The sequence below is a fragment of the Pristiophorus japonicus genome, chromosome 11, assembly GCF_044704955.1.
Source record: "Pristiophorus japonicus isolate sPriJap1 chromosome 11, sPriJap1.hap1, whole genome shotgun sequence".
NCBI classification, from domain to species: Eukaryota; Metazoa; Chordata; class Chondrichthyes; family Pristiophoridae; genus Pristiophorus; species Pristiophorus japonicus.
In genome coordinates, this window is record NC_091987.1 from 205,558,001 (window position 1) to 205,579,530 (window position 21,530).

Below are 21,530 nucleotides of genomic sequence, written 5' to 3' on the forward strand. Positions count from 1 at the left end.
GGCAGCTGTAGGCACGGCTATCAATGGTTGAGCAATTATAATCAGGGATGCTCAAGAGGGTAGAAGTTGAGGAGCGCAGATATCGCAGAGAGGTAACAAAAGCATGGATGAGGGTTTCAGCAGAGAATGAGCTGAGACAGGGGCAGAGACGGGCAATGTTACGGAGGTGGAAATAGGCGGTTTTAGTTATGCTGTGGATATGTGGCCGTAAGCTCATTTCAGGGTCAAATATGACACCTAGATTGTGAACGGTCTGGTTCTGCCTCAGACAGATGCTAGGGAGAGGAATGGAGTCGGTGGCCAGGGAACGCAGTTTGTGGCGGGCACCAAAGACAATGGCATTGGTCTTCCCAATATTTAATTGGAAAAAATTTCTGCTCATCCAGTTCTGGATGTCGAACAAGCAATCTGACAATTTAGAGACCATGGAAGGGTCAAGAGAAGTGGTGGTGAGGTAGAGCTGGGTGTAGTCATGTGGAAACTGATGCCATGTTTTCGGATGATGTCGCCAAGGGGCAGCATATAAATGAGAAATAGGAGGGGGAGGCCAAGGATAGATCCTTGGGGGAACACCAGAGGTAACGATGCGGGAGTGGGAAGAGAAGCCATTGCAGGTGATTCTCTGGCTACGATTCGATAGACAAGAATGGAACCAGGCGAGTGCAGTCCCACCCAGCTGGACGATGCTGGAGAGGCGTTGGAGGAGGATGGAGTGGTCAACCGAGTCAAAGGCTGCAGACAGGTCAAGAAGGACAAGGAGGGATCATTTACCTTTGTCACAGTCACAAAGGATGTCAGTTGTGGGTGGGAAGAGGCTTGTGTGGAGCATAAATACCAGCATTTACCACAGGGTCTGTTTCTATGCTGCAAATTCTATATAATTCTATGTAACAGCGCAACAACTGCGTAACACACAGCTCTTCAGCTTTGACACAATAACTTAGACAAATTGAGAGGCAGGTTTTTCAGAATATACTGAATGCCTATGTAACAAATGAACTCCTTACACATTTTATTTAAAATGCAACAGTTGTTTTTTTTTTAAACAGAGATCTTGATATAGTCACACCTTATTATAACAAACATTTTCCCCTGGATGCCGTCCGAAGGACCAATCAAGTCTAAGCAATTCAAACAAACTTTATTGTAACAAAACACCCTCTTATAACAGACACATGAACTAATTCCACTGCATCATTTGAAATGTTTCGCTCTGCTACAATAAACTGCACAGCAGTAATTGTTTTGGCACTTACACTAAATGCCGAGTACTGTTATTGTCTTCTGAACATAGTGCCAGCACGTACAATAGCTGAAACTGTGGCAAAAAAACTTTTTTCTTTTTTAAAAAAAAAAGAGTCCATTGTGAAAAAGTAGTCAGAATAATTCAAGCCTGATAAAGATAACCCTCCAATTATAAAAGGTTACTATTCCAGTTTCCACATGTTTGTAATAACGAGATTATCTGTAGTTACACCAAAATTCAGTTCAGAGCGTTGATTTGGTAAATCTACAAATAGTAGCTGATTTCAGCAGTATAATGGTCATTTAAAAAAAAATTAAACCAAAAAATTTAAAAAGCTTATAGGGATACTGACTCTTAAAAACAATTATACTTGGGAAATTTGCATTATTGGTAAGAATTCTCAAAATCTTTATTTTGGAATTACTAGCACTGGGAGAAAATAAATCTTTCAACCTATGCACCTATTCCAGAAATGTTATTGAATCTTAATTCCTTTTTATTTAACTTCTATTTTTTCTCTCCTTTATGTTTGCACAATGTTTATTCCATAAAAGATGAACAGAATTCCCCCTTAAAAAAAGGCAGCATTTCTTGCTGGATGTGACCCATAGTGAAACCTGTAATGTGTATATATTATATACACATATATTTGTGTGCAACTCACGTCCATTAAATTGGGAATAAACACAAATTTGATATGCACAAAACAGAAAACCTTTCATTTTGGGCAATCAGGTTACAAGTCATTACAGATGAGCCTAAAACAAAGTTACTGAATCCAAGCTTTTTTTGGAATCCTTTTTAAAAGTTCTTATGGCCTTCCCAAAATGCCTTTTAATACTTATGCTTGCAAGTGTGGACAGGAGACTATTCCCAAGTCTCTAGCAAAGCAATTCTGTAACCAGACAGCAGAGGGTTCATAAGAGTGGCCCTGGGTGCTTGCCCAATACTTTTTCCTGCCGTTCTGTGGGAAGATGCAATGCGTCTTTTATTGGTACTTTCCCCCGATGTCTTAAACTTTCAAATGAAAGAGGATTTTATTGTGCATGGTTAAAAATACTGTAACATCAATATAACAAGGTGGACAATGACCGTGGGTGCTGTTGTTATTAAGGAACAAAGTCTTTGAGGAAGCTTCAAAGGAGAATGTTCAGTCTTGGTCTTGGTTGGAATTGTTTGGTGTAATTAGTACAATAATTTTTATGAATGAATTCCACTGTTCCTTCCAAACCAATGAAGCCTCTCATCTTCGAACAACCTCCTGCAGCTGACAAGGCAGGAAGGTCCACACCACGAACCAGCTCTACTCTCGACAAAGGCACACTTACTGCACGCAAGGCACGAAACTGCAGTTCATTAGGAGTCCTACCCCCAAACCGGAAGGGGTCCATTTCACTACAGCAAGGTTCTCTCACTTACATATCCGAGAAAAATTGGCATAACTCCTTCAAGCCTTACTGCTCGAAACTGTAACCAATCAAGTGAAAAACCTTTGCCGCAACCACTAAACTACTCAGTGGAAGCAAATGATAAGGATGATATTTACAAATTGTTGTAAGTTTTTAAATAACTTAAGACTGAAAAGGCATGGCCTGAGTTGAAGCTGTTGCTCAGCTATAAGCAATTACAGCTGCATTTACTCCAAGCATTGAGGGTGTAACGATAGCAATATTCAACGGAAGCTGTTTCCCACAATATTGACGACAGCAAAATTCCACTTATTGCTTATGATATGGCATTACAATTGTACACTGGTATAGCGACTAACGAAAGTCATGTCAGCTTTACAATAACCAGTCTATTTTAGTCAGCACAAGGCCTTGGAAACCTTTTGCACTAGACTCTTCCTTCCAGTTCACATTTGGCAGTTGGCACGGCAAGATATTGTACCCTGAGGGCAGACCAGGATGTGAAGACTTGAGACGTGTCTTACTGTTCTTTGGTGGTTGTCCACTGGACCTTTGTCTTGTAAAAAAAAAAATGAAATCAATCTCCCAAATTTGGGGAGAGATTCAGTCTACCTACTGTCTCCATGGTCTTCTTCAACCCAAGCAACTATTTTGCCTTCCCAACCAGGAACGATATCATCATCATGGAAAAGCTGGGGGAAAAAATGATGAAAATCAAGTCAGCTTGTGCTTTTGGTAGTTTTTTAGTGCTCTGTATGCATTACATAAATGGAAGTTTAGTCTTTATTTTTTTCCACATATTTTTCTATTTCTTTATCAATATTTAACAGCAAACTTACAGAAAAAAATCTCATGACACAGCTACTTGAAGATCACATAATTCAATACTGATTGGGGACAGGATGCATTTTAAAAGTAAAGGTGTGTCACACTTGTGCATTAGCTACACACACTCTCCCAACATGACTCCAACAAAATATTTCACTGCTCCATTGTCCCATCAACTTAAGAGTAAAGAATATCAGTAACATTTTTCCAGGACATGATGTCAATGACTGGATCTTACCTCCTCCTTCACAGTGCCAAATTCTGGATCCAGTGCCTTAAAGTGATATCTGTAATTTCCTTCCCGGTCTATTGCTGCTTTAAAGTCTTTCAGAGCCACTTCGCCAAGTCTGCAAGAATAAAGTTGTTGACGAATTAGAGATTGCAATTTTAAGCAGGATTTTATTTGGCCCATTTAAAAAAAACAGATTTTCCCGAGTGTGCGTGAGCAGGAATATGCAGACAGGAGTCTAAAAATGCTGATCTTGTGTCAGAGGTTTGGACATGTAAAGAAGCAGCCTAGGATGACTGAGCTTACGATCTTTTTTTATTCCTTCCAAGGACGTGGCTAAGATTAGGAACTCACATTGGTGAACGTGGATGAAATTGCATCCCGCCATTCCATGGTGAGGCAGAGTGAAAAATTAAACTCACTGTGGAATTTGCAGCTGATGTGGTTCTAAAAAAAAACTTGTTCAATTTCACAAAAACATCCTCAGACCCCTTTGTGCTGAAATGCTACATTTCCATAGAACTAGATCAGCTCTTAGTGATTGGTTCAAAGTAGCATTTTCAATGGGCTGGAAGAAGGTCTTAAAGCAGCAGCTGCTGCTGCAACAAAGAGAAAAACGAGAAAGGAAATATTAATGATTTGGATGAAGGAATTGAATGTAATATCTCCAAGTTTGCAGATGACGCTAAGCTGGGTGGCAGTCTGAGCTGTGAGGAGGATGCCAAGAGGCTGCAAGGTGACTTAGACAGGTTAGGTGAGTGGGCAAATGCATGGCAGATGCAGTATAATGTGGATAAATGTGAGGTTATCCACTTTGGTGGCAATATTATCTGAATGGCAGCAGATTAGGAAAAGGGGAGGTGCAACGAGACCTGGGTGTCATGGTACATCAGTCATTGAAAGTTGGCATGCAGGTACAGCAGGCGGTGAAGGCAGCAAATGGCATCTTAGCCTTAATAGCGAGAGGATTTGAGTATAGAAGCAGGGAGGTCTTTCTGCAGTTGTACAGGGCCTTGGTGAGGCTACACCTTGAATATTATGTACAGTTTTGGTCTCCTAATCTGAGGAAGGACATTTTTGCTATTGAGGGAGTGCAGTTCACCAGACTGATTCCTGGACCGACATATGAAGAAAGACTGGATCTATTAGGCTTATATTCACTGGAATTTAGAAGAATGAGAGGGTATCTCATAGAAACATATACAATTCTGACAGGATTAGACAGGTTAGGTGCAGGAAGAATGTTCCCGATGTTGGGGAAGTCCAGAACCAGAGATCACAGTCTAAGGATAAGGGGTAAGCCATTTGAGATGAGGAGAAACTTCTTCACTCAGAGAATTGTGAACCTGTGGAATTCTCTCCCACAGAAAGTTGTTGAGGCCAGTTTGTTGGATATATTCAAGAGAGAGTTAGATGTGGCCCTTACGGCTAAAGGGATCAAGGGGTATGGAGAGAAAGCAGGAATGGGGTTCTGAAGTTTCATGATCAGCCATGATCATATCGAATGATGGTGCAGGCTCGAAGGGCCAAATGGCCTGCTCCTGCACCTATTTTCTATGTTTCTATGAAAAGGATTTTTACAAAAATCACAGGAATGTTTAATCGAGTACTTTTGCAAGTACCCTCAAATTGGATCCAACAGCTGTTGTTTCCAAATAGTTTCCAAATATTCCCCTTGGGTGGTACAATCAGAATACTTGCCTCTTTGGAATGTTTATCATAAATGGTACAAGAGTTCGGTCTGTGAAATAAAGCACCTTGGTGCAGACAGAACTACTTGGACCAGGACTGTTGTGAGAATGAAGACCTGTTGAGAAAGAACATAGATTGTTTTTAAAGCAAAATATTCAATGGCAACTATATACAGGTGAATGGCCTACAGTCAGTATGAGTACAGTGGGGGAAAATATTACAATGTCTAAAATTTGCTTGCAACATTACGCAGTGGAATATAATTATCATGAGAAAGGCTAGCACTGTGCCACAGAATCAGAGACACAAGTTCACAATTTTACAGATTTCCCCCCCCAAACCAAACCAACCTGCGTATTAGCTTCACAGTGCTGTTTAACCACACACGTGCCCCAAACAGACAGTAGTCAGTGAAATGTTTGCTGTTTAATTGTTCTGAACTTACTGGAATTTGATGGCCAGGATTCTCTCTCTGTACTTGATCCTCTTCTTCCTGATTTTTTCACAGGAGTCTACAGATGTAAATAAAAAGAAACATCAGAGCAGAATCGTTAGGCTGAAGATTTCACGCTGTGCTCACCAGCCTGCGACTTCCACTCATTCACTTTATTGGGCCATTTTGGACCCTGATGTCAGGAGGTTGTTTAACCAGCATCAATGCTGATTAAAATCTGTCCTGGCCTTGCCTAACACCCACACATCCATATTGTCCAGCAGGAGTCCCTGGCGAGGCAACTGTGACTGACTTTTTTTCTTTCCCAACCCTGGAAGCCTTGAGGCCAATTACAGTGGCCCAACTAACTCAGTACGGACCAGGAATTAAACCCAGGATCTTGAGGTCTGTTTGGCTTGGTGCTACATCAAATGGTGCCTTTACTGACTAGGCCATCTGAGGCCTACAACAGTAACACATAGAACTGTAGTTTTTTTCTGTTCACTAATTTTAGTGAAAAAATAGCTGTTAGTCCAAAGCACTGATATGTCAACTTTGTCATTAAGGATAATGAGTAGAAGATAATATTCTGATGGTGGGGAAACTACAAGAAAACATCAACTGGGAGACCAAAAACAGGCGTGATTACATAGTTTTAAAGATTACTTTAATGATAAACATTTAATGACAAATATGGAGTTAAATTTCAATGGCACTGCCTTTGACCCCGAAAAGGAAGAACTGACATGCATAATTTGTTGTGGCAATCTTCGAATCCTGAATTGCACCTTCACACCACAGTGTTTGAGGAATACAGAAAAAAGGTGTGGCAAGCCTTTCCATTAAAAACAGTGCCTTCATTATCTTATGGTCAAGCCATTTTAGGGTGTTATTCTGGAATGGTCCATTAATTTATTCACAAAGTGAGTAAACTCAGCTACACAATCTACTTCACTGAGTGGCATAAAATAACAAATATTCTGAACTTATGGAAGTTGAAATCGGGCTGTACAATATTAGTAATGAGACATTCACACATTTGTATGAAACACCTCCGTCCACTACTTAAATAAAAGCTTTAGCTCATTTAAAATAAACAGGTTAATACCTTTGTGAAAATCGTAGATAAAAGAATTTCGGACAAATGTATTAATGCATGTGTTATTTATATCAGACAGCTCAAAATTTCAAGTAATGGAAGTTTGTTCCTATTGATATAAAGAGGGCAAAAAATACATAGGAAATTAATCATCTAAAGGGTCCATTTGGAGATTGCTTTTACACAGACTGGGAATATGTCCTTACTTTGTTGCCACCTCTTCTCTGTGTTTCGGCCTCATGCATTCGCTCCAATAAACTTGAGATTCCTTGTTCCAGTGTGTCGATTGTGTGGTGCTGTGGGTCATGACCACCAAAGCTATTCCGTAAACTTCGCAGAGAATCTCGCACTACCTGAAGGTCTTCGGTCTGAAATTACATACACAACGAGTGTACAGAATAATGTGTACAATGAATAAAATAAGGACTGTGATTTTTCAGAAGACTGTCGCTGAGTTTACTGGCACCTAAATATTTACTTTCGTCAGACACAAAGCAGCAGTATAAAGTGAATTACAAGCTGTAGGTTTAACTTGGTTTGCAGTCAGAAATTGACATGAAATTGAAAACAGCAATCTGTAAAACCAAGTCGGCTTTATAAGTGGCCTGAGGGCGGAGGGGGGGGGGGGTGGGTGAGGAATTTACAAGGGTGGGTAAAAGCTTTCTACTGAATCTGCTACTAAAAGCAAAATATTTGCTGCAGCTGAACAGCTATAAGTGATAAAATAATAGCCCTCTGGTAACGACGAGACCACATCTGATCAATAAAATCTGAAAGCTTCAACTTTGGATGTTAGCAACACAGTTCTGGCTTTCTAGGTAATCCCTGAGGCAATATCCTACCACCATATCCCTTAATTAAAGCATAATTATGTCTGTGAAACACTGAATTTTCCTCTTCAACTCAGCTCATATTTTTTGGAATTGCTTCTTTTAAAGATTTAGCCAGGATAGATTAAAAATACCCCAAAGATCAAACAAACTTATTATTTTTTTTACTTAATTTTCTCTCAGACAGACATTAAATGCTACTATTCATTTCATTTCTTCTAGTTACTAATTTCATTATATATTTTATGCAAGGCAGTGGAAAAGCAATGTATATATTTGTAAATCTGGTATCCCCTAAAACATGGCTGGTGGTTACCGTCCGACATTATTCCTTATTACTAATTAAAAATATGCAGTATCCTCTTTGTCCATACAATCTGATTATGCCAAAATATTCATTCATAACTTCTCAATAAAACCATCCCATATCACTATGCCAGATATTAAACACAACAGATAGTTTGGAGTGGGTTATTAAGGCATATTCATTTGGGCTTGTATACACATTCATTTTATCAATACAACTCAAGATCATATGCATCCATCTAACATATTGTTAACTGCCCATTATACACTTAATGCAAACAGCAATAGCAATGAGGAAGTGGTAATTAAATAATAATCAGAGCTTCACTGCTGCTAGTCCACATCTCTTGATGTAATAACAACCAGAAAGCCATATTCAGACAGTGATTCGATAACACTGCAATCATCAGTGCACTGTGCAGTGTTTCAGAACTGAGGTAACTGTGGAGAGATCCTTCCGTAATTCATTTTTGAACACCCTTTTAAAATCATTTTATAATGCTCCTGGTCAAATCAAACTCATATTTCAGCTCCAGAAAGCATAGTTACCTGAAATATTTACTCTCAACCAGATGACATTCAGGTCCCATAGCACCTGCACTTAACAGCAGAATGATAAAAATCATGAGGCACTAGCTTCTAACTTTGCAAGAATTCACTCAGGCGAACCACATTTTGGCCCTGAAAATCTATGGGTGGTTCCTCAGTGTTCTGTCATAACTCAGAGCAGGTCTCCAGTCGTCCTGGTTACCCCTTGCCACTGGATAAAGGCCTAACTCTATCGAGCCCGTGTGGTGGCTGGTGTGCAACGGTCACCACATGTTTAAAAAAAAATCCATGCACAGGCATCTTCCACCCCCTCAATTGGAGTTCAGGACTGGAACATCGGGTCCTTCATTGAAACATCTGTGAACTCATGTGGAAGCAAGTCATCCTCATTCGAGGGACCGCCTATGATGTCATAACTCCATCAGAAAACCAGCAGAGCTGCCCAGAAAATGCCAGAGATCTGGTTGCGACAGGTCCCAACGGTTTCTAGAATTTTCTGGCATGCCTTGCAAGAGGAAGAATCCCAGCCTGCCCCTTACAAAGCAAATGTCATCAGGGACTGGAGCAAGAGGCAGGAAGTTCATGTTTCCCTGGCTCATTCGGGTCCCGGCATAGTACTGGCGGGTAGTACACAGTCAGATAGCTCCAGATCGGCAGAAGTGGTGGTGGAGGGGGAGAGGGGTCAAGGCCAAGCAAATGGGAATATCTTGATTAGTTCCTTTACAGAGAGGGATGAAAGGGACATGGCAGGGTTTCGGGAGGCGCGGTGGCCTGGGCAATCCCTTCCATCTCTCCAGTGGTAGGCAGCTGTCAGAGTTTCCAGCTGCTTGGGCCAGGTGGGTGCTGGAGATGCACCTGTTACTAGTGCTTGTGCCCACCTGACCCAGGTAATTGGGTACCCTCCCACTGACCTTGCAAACTCTGCCAGCACTGGAGGGCAATGATGGGTGTGATCCAGCCACAACCACTCGGATCACATGCCAAGAATTTTTAGGGATTTTATACCTACGACACAGGAGGGTTTATGAAAGGCGCTTGAAGGCAACAATAAAAATGATGGAATTGGTCAGTATTGTATTTAATACCCATCTTCTTCCTTTTTGGTTGGATGATGTCTTTTCTCCAACCAGGGAGTGAAGATTTAGTTTCTTTGCTCTCGTTGTGAGGCGCAAAGTTTTCGCACTGTCAGTCCATGACTTTTCAGTCCATTGATGTTAATCAACAATCATGGGCTGGACTTGATTTGTTTTGTATTCTGCGCTCCCAACAAGCATCAAAAGTGCAGAAGTGGAATTGTATGTTCTGTGGATTTTTGAAACATATGGTGTTGGAGTGGAGATTTTTCATGGCTCGATAAAGTTTTGCAACATTATGTGCAACATACTTCCAACTTTCACAAAAAACAAACCGAACAATTTTGTCTGTATTGCAAATCAGCAGCAAAGAGAATTTGGGCTTATCTCCGTTGAAAACACAAAGGTGAAAGCCTGAAGTCTGGGGACAAGATACAGCTGTATTATCTTCTTGAACTTGCATTTTTAATGAATGTTCATATGGGTTGATTTTAACTCAATTCTTCTGTTCAGCTCACATGATGAATGATGGCTCTTCAGTTATGTAATGTGCTGCATTACATAACAGAATGAGCATAGTTGACGGATCTCAGTAACTTTACCGCCCCAAGCCTGCTCAGCTGTCTTAAATTGGCATTCAATGGCATTAGCCAACTTAACACAGTGGAGGACTGATATGAATCACATCCATGGACTTAGAGGGGGTAATTTTAACACCCAAAAAAGGGCGGGTTTGGTTTGGCCATAAGGTTAAAAAAGTTAAAAATCTGAAACAGGAACCCAACCCAACTCGAACCTTGCCATTTCTGGTTTTAACAGAGGTGGGACGGGGGCTGGCAACCAATCCATTCTCAGGATGCAGGTCGGGATATTGAAACGGTTTAAGTAGACTGTGCTTTTCAAAGGGTGTTTTTATTTTTCGTCCATGCTGGATGGTTTTCTCAGCCTTGGGAGCCCAACAGGTAAAAGGAGGCGAGAAGCCACAAGGTAACTGCTTTTACAGCAGAAGCTACCCTGTAAGCTCCCCCCCCCCCGCCCCCCAGCGATCTGTCTGCTCCACAATCAGAACGCTACCTGACCACCATCTCCATCGTCCCCCAGACCCCCCACCCAATCACCATCTCCAACACTCCCACCGCTGATCACCATTTCCACCCCCCACCCCCCCCATTCCCACCTGATCACCATCTCCACCACTCCCGCCCCCCCATCCCTGCCCGATCACCATCTCCATTCCCCCCATCCCTGCCCGATCACCATCTCCACCCCTCACCCCCCCCCATCCCTGCCCGATCACCATCTCCATCCCTCCCCAATCACCATCTCCATCCCTCCCCAATCACCATCTCCACCCCCCCCCAATCCCTGCCCGATCATCATCTCCACCACTCCCCCTCCCTGCTCGATCACCATCTCCACCCCCCACCACCCCCCCCATCCCTGCCCGATCACCATCTCCATCCCTCCCCAATCACCATCTCCATCCCTCCCCAATCACCATCTCCACCCCCCCCAATCCCTGCCCGATCATCATCTCCACCACTCCCCCTCCCTGCTCGATCACCATCTCCACCCCCCACCCCCCCCCCCATCCCTGCCCGATCACCATCTCCACCCCCCCCACCATCCCTGCCCGATCACCATCTCCACCCCCCCCCACCCCTGCCCGATCACCATCTCTACCGTCCCCCCATCCCGGCCCGATCACCATCTCCACCCCCCCCACCATCCCTGCCCGATCACCATCTCTACCGTCCCCCCATCCCTGCCCGATCACCATCTCCACCCCCCCCACCATCCCTGCCCGATCACCATCTCCACCCCCCCCACCCCTGCCCGATCACCATCTCTACCGTCCCCCCATCCCTGCCCGATCACCATCTCTACCGTCCCCCCATCCCTGCCCGATCACCATCTCTACCGTCCCCCCATCCCTGCCCGATCACCATCTCCACCCCCCCCATCCCTGCCCGATCACCATCTCTACCGTCCCCCCATCCCGGCCCGATCACCATCTCCACCCCCCCCCCCCCTCATCCCTGCCCGATCACCATCTCCACCCCCCACCCATCCCTGCCCGATCACCATCTCCACCCCCCCCCCATCCCTGCCCGATCATCATCTCCACCCCCCCCTCCCCCCCATCCCTGCCCGATCACCATCTCCACCACTCCCCCTCCCCATCCCTGCCCGATCACCATCTCCACCACTCCCCCTCCCCATCCCTGCCCGATCACCATCTCTACCGTCCCCCCATCCCTGCCCGATCACCATCTCTACCGTCCCCCCATCCCTGCCCGATCACCATCTCCACCCGCCCCCCCCCCCACCCCTGCCCGATCACCATCTCTACCGTCCCCCCATCCCTGCCCGATCACCATCTCCACCCGCCCCCCCCCATCCCTGCCCGATCACCATCTCCACCCGCCCCCCCCATCCCTGCCCGATCACCATCTCCACCCCCCCCCATCCCTGCCCGATCGCCATCTCCACCCCCCCCATCCCTGCCCGATCACCATCTCCACCGCCCCCCCCCATCCCTGCCCGATCACCATCTCCACCCCCCCCCCAACCCCCATCCCTGCCCGATCACCATCTCCACCCCCCCCCACCCCCATCCCTGCCCGATCACCATCTCCACCCCCCCCACCCCCATCCCTGCCCGATCACCATCTCCACCCCCCCCACCCCCATCCCTGCCCGATCACCATCTCCACCCCCCCCACCCCCATCCCTGCCCGATCACCATCTCCACCACCCCCCCACTGCCTATTACCATCTCCACCACCCACCGGATCCCCTACTCGATCACCATCTCCACCACCCCCACTCGCCATCTCTACCACCCCCCGGACCCCCCATCCGATTACCATCTTCACCGCCCCCCCCGCCCCTGCCCGATCCCACCCCCCCACCTCACCCATCTCCAACACCCTCCACTGCGATCTGACCAGTCCCCTTCGATCAGGTCACACTGTTGAATTCAGCAGGACCTATGGGAAATCCGCACTTCCAGGTTTCCCAGCCGCTAAACCTCCCCCCCGCCGCAACCACTGCACACTTCCCGCCTACCTGTTATTATCGGGGCCAGAATCTCTTACAAGATACTAACCTATCTGTTCTCTGTGTATTTCCTATACTTTCTCACTGGAACTTTCAACTTCAGCAGGGGCGTAAGACGGTTGATATGGGAACAAAGGTTTGTGATACAGCCAGCCCGATTTTCTGTTCCAGTAATTTCAATGTTCAGCTGATATCGCCCGTTTTATGCCTCTGCCAAAGCTGAATGTTCCACTCTCTATTTTTATTTCAGATATCCAGCATTTTTTTTAGCTTTTGCTTTTCATCTACTGCCAATAATAATTGAGAATTCTGTAACAAAAGATAACCAGCATCAAAATATCTTTTTGTATAATATCGAAGAAATACATTTTTGCAGTTGATGTATTGCAAATATATATGCTAATGGAGAATAATGGATACATGATATGTAATTACACCTTGGGTGTGATTACATGCTATGACATCGAGATGCTCACACAAGATCATAAACAAAAGTTGCAAAACTCAAGACATTTATAATTGACAACTGAACCTTAAGATGAAAGCGCAACTTTTGAAATCGGTTTGATGTATCTATTAACATATGGAATGGTTTTATTCAGATTGGATCCTTTTTCTCTTGCCAGTGATAACATGGCCAAGTCTCATAGCCAGCAAAAATATGTCCACTTTGAAGGATTAACAATTATTGACTGATAACCAACAGTTGATCACTCGGAAATAATACACTCACAGTGTATTAGGTCAGTGAGAATATGGCATGTAGCTCTGGTTAATATACTTTTATTAGGAAATACAATAGAACCATGGACAGATACAATAAAAATTCACTAGAATATTAAGAATTAAGGGTTACAGTACGAAGCAGGGCTCAAAAAACTGGGTATTTTTTTAAAACCAGGACAGAGATTAAAGGGGATCGAGAAGAGATTTTCAAAATTATAAAACATTTTGAGAGGTGGAAGTGAAAAATTGTTGCCACTGGTTGGTGTACTAGTAACTAGAAAAACATTGGGGAACGTTACAAGAAATGTTTTTACATAGGTTATTAGACCATTAAATCCTTTACCACAAGGGCCATTGAGGCAGAATTTAAAGGGATTGGATAAGTATTTGAAAAAGAAGAAAGACACAAGGAAGTGGAATTAGAGTAGACTGCGCCAGTTGAAGAATTAGCATCAGCACAGGCTGAATGGGCTTTGACTGTGCTGTAAAATCAATGATTAGAAATAATGCTTGGGAGCAGAGATTAACTCTTTTATATGATTCTGTTAATTTGGATTACCGGAGCTCAGTGACCTAGCTCCTGATGTTGATGTTGTTAAATATGTTTTCTGTAGCCCAGTGGCAGGCTTGTCAGTCCATTTTTATTTGGATTATGGAAAATGCATTGAAGCAGCTACAAAGCAGTGATTTAGTCAGGTTTGGGACTCTTCTGGTGCTGGCAGGGGGTTGTACATATGCTGACTACTAGTGTACTGTGTAATATGGTATAATTGATAAGTGAATGTGATGCAGTTACTCCATATTTATCCAGAAATCATTTGCAGTTGGCTACTGGAAAATCTTATTCAATGACCCAACTTCCACAGCTGTCTGAATAGGAACATAAGAAATAGAAGCAGGAGCAGGCCATTTGGCTCCTCGAGCCTGCTCCGCCATTTAATACGGTCATGCCTGATCCGATCATGGACTCAGGTTTGCTTCCCTGCCCGCTCCCCATAACCCCTTATCTCCTTATGGCTAACATATTTTTAATAAAGATAAATTCTATGTAAAAGATAGACTTCAGCAAAATAGGGCTAATAGTTTATCAAACTTCCACTCACCCCTCTATACCCTGGAGAAGTGGTTTTGCTCATGGACTGAAGGTAGCCATTACTCTTTGATGGTCTACAGGGATACCCAGATACCTGATGAAATGTAGGTTGGGTGGCAGTGTGAGCTGCGAGGAGGATGCTATGAGGCTGCAGAGTGACTTGGATAGGTTAGGTGAGTGGGCAAATGCATGGCAGATGAAGTATAATGTGGATAAATGTGAGGTTATCCACTTTGGTGGTAAAAAGAGAGACAGACTATTATCTGAATGGTGACAGATTAGGAAAAGGGGAGGTGCAACGAGTCCTGGGTGTCATGGTACATCAGTCATTGAAGGTTGGCATGCAGGTACAGCAGGCGGTTAAGAAAGCAAATGGCATGTTGGCCTTCATAGCGAGGGGATTTGAGTACAGGGGCAGGGAGGTGTTGCTACAGTTGTACAGGGCCTTGGTGAGGCCACACCTGGAGTATTGTGTACAGTTTTGGTCTCCTAACTTGAGGAAGGACATTCTTGCTATTGAGGGAGTGCAGCGAAGGTTCACCAGACTGATTCCCGGGATGGCGGGACTGACATATCAAGAAAGACTGGATCAACTGGGCTTGTATTCACTGGAGTTCAGAAGAATGAGAGGGGATCTCATAGAAATGTTTAAAATTCTAACAGGTTTAGACAGGTTAGATGCAGGAAGAATGTTCCCAATGTTGGGGAAGTCCAGAACCAGGGGTCACAGTCTAAGGATAAGGGGTAAGCCATTTAGGACCGAGATGAGGAGAAATGTCTTCACCCAGAGAGTGGTGAACCTGTGGAATTCTCTACCACAGAAAGTTGTTGAGGCCAATTCACTAAATATATTCAAAAAGGAGTTAGATGTAGTCCTTATTACTAGGGGGATCAAGGGGTATCAAGGCGAGAAAGCAGGAATGGGGTACTGAAGTTGCATGTTCAGCCATGAACTCATTGAATGGCGGTGCAGGCTCGAAGGGCCAAATAGCCTACTCCTGCACCTATTTTCTATGTTTCTATGTTTCTAAACAAGGAGTAAAGTGTCCATGAATTTAAATGTGAATTATTCTGTTTAAAGAGGATAAGATTAAAATTACGCCCTTCCCAAAACACTATTTTATTTTGACTGATTTAATTCGGACACATCCGATAGTTACAGGGAGGCTGGGAGGGTGCGGAGGAGGCTGAAAACCTGGCAAGGCCATGGATGCAGCGGTCCTGCTGAAACTAAACGGGGGGGAGGGAAGGAAGGTTGGCGATCGCGGTAGGAAGGGGGAAAAAAGCCACGATCAGCAGGGTGGAGGCCGATGGTTTCCTTGAGGGGCTGGGGGAGTGCTCGTGGAAAAAGCACTTATCTTGTGGAGCCAGCAGCTCCCGCCTCCCTTTCACCTCCGGGTTTCCTGACCCCTGAGAAACCCGCGCAGAGGCAGTGAATTTTAAAATCAGGCTCCACTTATAAACAGTTATGGAGGCAGTTGTTGAATTTCCTCAGTAGGGTTTTAATTTCACAGTTGGCACCGGAGGAGAAAGATCTATAGGCTGTTAAGGATTCTACTGAACATAAACCAGGAGGACTAAGATGGACATGTTTAGGGTAGCCAATCATCCGATAAGATGAGAAAACTTGCTTGTCAACATTTAAGAATAGGTTAGATGGATAGTTGAAGGAAAAAGGGATAAAAGGATAAAAGGATGGGCACATGGGATTAAGACTACTTCTCAAGTGGAGGATAAACACCAACATAGACTGGTTGTGCTGAACGATCTATTTCTAATATGTGCAGTTTTATGTGAGAAACCTTCCGATAGTTGAAAGTGAAGCATCTATATGCTCTGAAGAAGTTTGGGTTCAGGCTTGCCTTGAATCAGTGGATAACAACACTTGTGTATAAAATTGAGGGGCCTAGATAGAGTGGACAGGATGGATCTATTTCTCTTAACAGACATATCCATAATTATGGGTCATATATTTAAAGTAATTGGTAGAAGGATTAGAGGGGAGTTGAAAAGAAAGTTTTTCACCCAGGAGGGTGGTGGGGATCTGGAACTCACTGCCTGAAAGGGTGATCGAGGCAGAAACCCTCGTCGCATTTGAAAAGTACTTGGATATGTACTTGAAGTGACATAATCTGCAAGGCTACGGATCGAGAGCTGGAAAGTGGGATTAAGCTGGATAGCTCGTTTGTGGCTGGCACAGACACGATGGGCCGAATGGCCGCCTTCTCTATGCCATAAATTTCTATGATTCTAAATTCTGTTACACGAAGTTGCATCATTATTTTCCATTTTCTTTAGGGAAAGGGATAAGACAAGATTATCCAAGGTTTCATTTGGTATTTGTTATATTTGGACCCACACCGGCTGTGGCCATATAAACAGACCCCATTATTCACAGTCTTTGAGTAAACAACCGAGAATACAGATATGTTTAGATCCTCAAACTGTCTTACTGTTGCTACAAAAAACCCTAAGGAACTGATTGCTCAAATATTGTGCACTGTTAAAGCTTAGTTTTTCTGCTCTGGGTAAATTAGGAGACATGCAAAGCAATGGCTCTAGGCATGGGATGTACCAACAATGAAATTGAGCAATTCAATTTCAAACGGCTTCCTTTAGCTAAGATTAAAGACAGAGATAATGATAACTCCAATTAACTACTGCTTAGTATGTGGAGACAGATTAATTAATTCAACTTTTTCCAAGGATGGAGGAACTTATTTTGTTTATCACTATGTGCAGATTGTAATGAACCCATTTATTGAATGTTAAAACCTGAAAGTAAACTCTATTAAAAGTTTAGTTGTATGTGACTATAAAAATATAAATTTTTAAATACCACCAAATAAAGGACACTGTCCCTATTAAACTACAAAAAAACCATGGTGGTTAGCTATTTGCTAAAACCACACACAGATTTGGTTAAGATTTGCTTCTGTGATTAAATATACATGCATAATCCTTTATTAGTTTCCGTGTTTGTTGTGCCTTTGTAAAGTACAGCACTGCAGTAACTGGCAAGAAACAATAAATAAAAGACCATGTAAAGATCATCTTCTTTCAGTGTTCCCTTTTGTATGTTAAAAGCTTACACTATATGTGAGCAACTTTTGTAACAGCTGTGCAAAAAAAAATCCTGACATTACTTCTGACCCCACCATTTTAACAATATTTCTAGCTCTAGTGTACAATTGGAAGTTGAGTATCATACTGTTCACATGACACTTGTGTTGGCAAAACTTTCAGAACAATTACTGAGAGTATACACAAAGTACGTCACCATCCTCCGCCTGCTCCACGACGACATGCAAGCCGTGAGCCTTACCAACGGATCCATCACAGACCCAATTCACATCCGGAACGGGGTCAAGCAGGGTTGCGTCATCGCCCCAATCCTCTTCTCAATCTTCCTCGCTGCCACCTCACAGTTGATAAGCTCCTCGCTGAAGTGGAACTAAACTACAGAACGAGTGGGAAGCTGTTCAACCTTCGCCGTCTCCAGGCCAGGTCCAAGACCACTCCAACCTCTGTCGTCGAGCTACAGCACACGGACGACACCTGCGTCTGTGCACACACAAAGGCTGAACTCCAGGACATAGTCGACGTATTTACCGAGGCATATGAAAGCATGTGCCTTACACTAAACATTAGTAAGACAAAGGTCCTCCACCAGCCTGTCCTCACTGCACAGCACTGCCCCCCAGACATCAAGATCCACGGCGCGGCCCTGGACAACATAGAGCACTTCCCCTATCTCGGGAGCCTCCTATCAACAAGAGCAAGCATTGACGACGAGATCCAACACCGCCTCCAGTGCAGCCTTCGGCCGCCTGAGGAAAAAAAAAGTGTTTGAAGACCAGTCCTTCATAACTGTCACCAAGCTCACGGTCTACAGGGACCTAGTAATACTCTTGTATGGCTCAGATACGTGGACCATGTACAGTAGACACCTCAAGTCGCTGGAGAAATACCACCAGCGATGTCTCCGCAAGATCCTGCAAATTCCCTGGGAGGACAGACGCACAAACATTAGTGTCCTCGACCAGGCCAACATCCCCAGCATTGAAGCACTGACCGCACTTGATCAGCTCCGCTGGGCAGGCCACATAGTTCGCATGCCAGACACAAGACTCCCAAAGCAAAGGAACTCGTCCACGGCAAACGAGCCAAAGGCGGACAGAGGAAACGTTACAAGGACACCCTCAAAGCCTCCCTGATAAAGTGCGACATCCCCACTGACACCTGGGAGTCCCTGGCCATAGACCGCCCTAAGTGGAGGAAGTGCATCCGGGAGGGCGTTGAGCTCCTCGAGTATCATCACCGAGAGCATGCAGAAATCAAGCACAGGCAGCGGAAGGAGTGTGTGGCAAACCAGGCTCCCTGCCCACCCTTTCCCTCAATGACTATCTGTCCTACCTGTGACAGAGACTGTGGTTCTCGTATTGGACTGTACAGCCACCTAAGAACTCATGCTAAAAGTGGAAGCAAGTCTTCCTCGATTCCGAGGGACTGCCTATGAAGATGATGACACAGGATATGTCCCAATGCAGAAGCACATTTAAGGATTGAGGCAACAGCAACCAACCGCTCACCTTTTATTTTCACATTTCCTCAAAGTGATACTAGTTTGTATCACACGCCAAGCTTGTATCCTATGTATACGGCACGTGCAAGCTGTTATTTCCTGGAAATAGCTGTAGATCATCACTGAATACATTTCCACAGATAATGGGGTAGAATTTCCGAGGTCCCGGGCCCAAACAAAGTTTCTACAGACCCGGGAAGGCATCGGAAAAGCCGGTTTTCAGCGTGCAATGCACATGCGCTGAAAACCGACTTTTCCGATCTATCAAGCTAGAGCTTGACAGATCGTAGCCAGATCGGGTGCGAGGACAGTCGTACGTGGAAGTTTGGGCTATTTACTCATATCTTGCCCAGCAAATAACCTCAAAACTCTTGCGCCTAAAAAAGCAGGTGTATAGCCTATTTTTACAGGCGTAAGAGTATAAAATCACAGAAAAAACATGATTAAAATAAAAATTTTAAAAACACATTTATGTTAAAACCCTGCCCACTCAGATAATGCTATTTTAAACCCTAACCCTAACTTTTTTTTTAAATCGGCAATTTGTTTTTCTTTAAAAAACATACGTAACATTTTTAATTTCTATTGGTTTATTGTGGAGGTGTTTTTTTTTTATGTTTTATGTATTTTTTTGAGAGTTTTGGGGTTTTTCTCATTCATTGTAATTTACGAAACTCCTATTACAATGAATGAGAAAATATTTACCTGTGATTGGTGTCCAGGCACACGTGACTCCTGCGGACGTCCCGACGTGCACGTGCTGTGCGTCGCAGGAAAAGGAGGCCTGTGGATCGGGAGTTCCAGCGGGTGCAGCAGCTTCAGGTAAGTGCGCAGTTTATTTCTATTCTTTATTGATTTGCCCGTGGGAAGTCTTCCTTGGAATTTCTGCCCCAATATCTGTAATGTAGTTGCTTCATGGGTTCTTTGCTTAAGAATTCACAGCAACACATTGCTATTAAGAACTAGTTGGTTTATTAGCAAAAGGTTTAACAATCACACTACACATTACCAGTTCATCCACCAGGCTCACAATCACCTGCCTCATCATGGGCACCCTGAAGCCAACTGGCTGGGGTTTTATTGAGTCTTGTGAACATCACGTGGTTGGCTAAGCCACTCCCAACTCAACAGTTCAACAACTCTCAAACATTAAATCAAGTGCTCCCCGATCTAGGGGACACTCCAAATATTCTTCAGGCCCTTTTTTGTGTTTTTTTTGTATTTTTTGGTAGGTTTTTTTTGGGCTTTAAAATCATAAATTTTACAAGTGCCCCCTAAAAAAGGGGAGGGGGACACTAAAATCCGGCAATTAAAACAAATTAAACTTTAAAACATATAAAATCAAATTAAAATTTGGTTGCCGGGGGTGACGATGCACTCCAGTCCCTCCGGCGCCCACCTCTCGCGGAAGGCAGCGAGCGTACCGGTGAACACCGCGTGCTCCATCTCCAAGGACACCCTGGCCCGGATGTAGGTGCGGAAGAGGGGCAGGCAGTCGGGCTGTACAGCCCCCTCAACCGCCCGCTGCCGGCACCGGCTGATGGCACCCTTGGCCGCGCCCAGGAGCAGTCCTACGAGGAGGCCCTCGGACCTACCCGCTCCCCTCTTCACAGGGTGCCCAAAGATCAGGAGTGTGGGACTGAAGTGCAACCAGAAATTGAGGAGCAGCCCCTTTAAATAATGAAACAGGGGCTGCAACCTCGCGCATTTGATAAAAACGTGGAACATGGACTCCTCCTGACCGCAGAAATTGCAAGCGGCCTGGGAGCCCGTGAACCGGCTTAAAAATTTGTTGCACGGGACTGCTCCGTGCACCACCCTCCAGGCCAAATCCCCGATAAATAGTGGGAGAACTCCCGCATAGAGTGCACTCCATCAGGGACCCCCGCCTTCTCCAGACGGCGAGATGGTACGCCATGGCGTGTCCAGACGGCAGACGAAGATGGCAAGGTGGAGAGTGTGCAGGAGCAGCCCGTACTGGAAACCCCTCCGCGCAGAACTGAAAGGCACGGAGGGGATTTCCCCGAGGCGGCTCAAGTTGTGAGGCACCGGCTCCCGAGGGAGGTACCGGGGTTTGGCGCCGATGAGGAATTCCGTCCGGACGGGGGTCAGTTCGGACGGGATTTCCCCACGTGCTTGAGCCTCCTCGACACACCTAACGGAGTCAGGGCCCAGAGCTGTTTTTAGCGACTCGATGGCATCGGCCGCGCGGCAGATGTCGGCCGAATTTAGGTGCTGTGCCGGCATGTCTGGCGCCATCCAGCCCGCTCCTCCGCCATCGAGCAGGTCCCTGACCCTGGTCACCTCGCCAGCCACAGCCCTCTCGTCCGACTGCCACCTGAAACCTCGGTCGTGGAGGTACGGATTCC

The 21,530-nt window shown here is 44.8% G+C and overlaps 1 protein-coding gene across 6 annotated transcripts in view; it reads right to left on the bottom strand.

Moving 5' to 3' along the window:
- Positions 1 to 432: 432 nt before the first annotated feature.
- The window catches only part of dixdc1b (DIX domain containing 1b), a 192,008-nt gene continuing 170,910 nt past the window's right edge, over positions 433 to 21,530 (bottom strand). For 5 of the 6 annotated variants that reach the window (XM_070894441.1, XM_070894439.1, XM_070894438.1 and 2 more), the window contains 5 exons: positions 7,143 to 7,304; positions 5,850 to 5,916; positions 5,414 to 5,519; positions 3,722 to 3,830; positions 433 to 3,347 (listed from right to left, as the gene is read on the bottom strand). In XM_070894441.1, coding sequence (XP_070750542.1) covers positions 3,264 to 3,347; positions 3,722 to 3,830; positions 5,414 to 5,519; positions 5,850 to 5,916; positions 7,143 to 7,304 — 528 coding nt within the window. In that variant the 3' untranslated portion in view covers positions 433 to 3,263. Of the gene's footprint in view, positions 3,348 to 3,721; positions 3,831 to 5,413; positions 5,520 to 5,849; positions 5,917 to 7,142; positions 7,305 to 21,530 lie in introns of those variants that run through there. The other variant, XM_070894445.1, reaches the window with a different exon arrangement.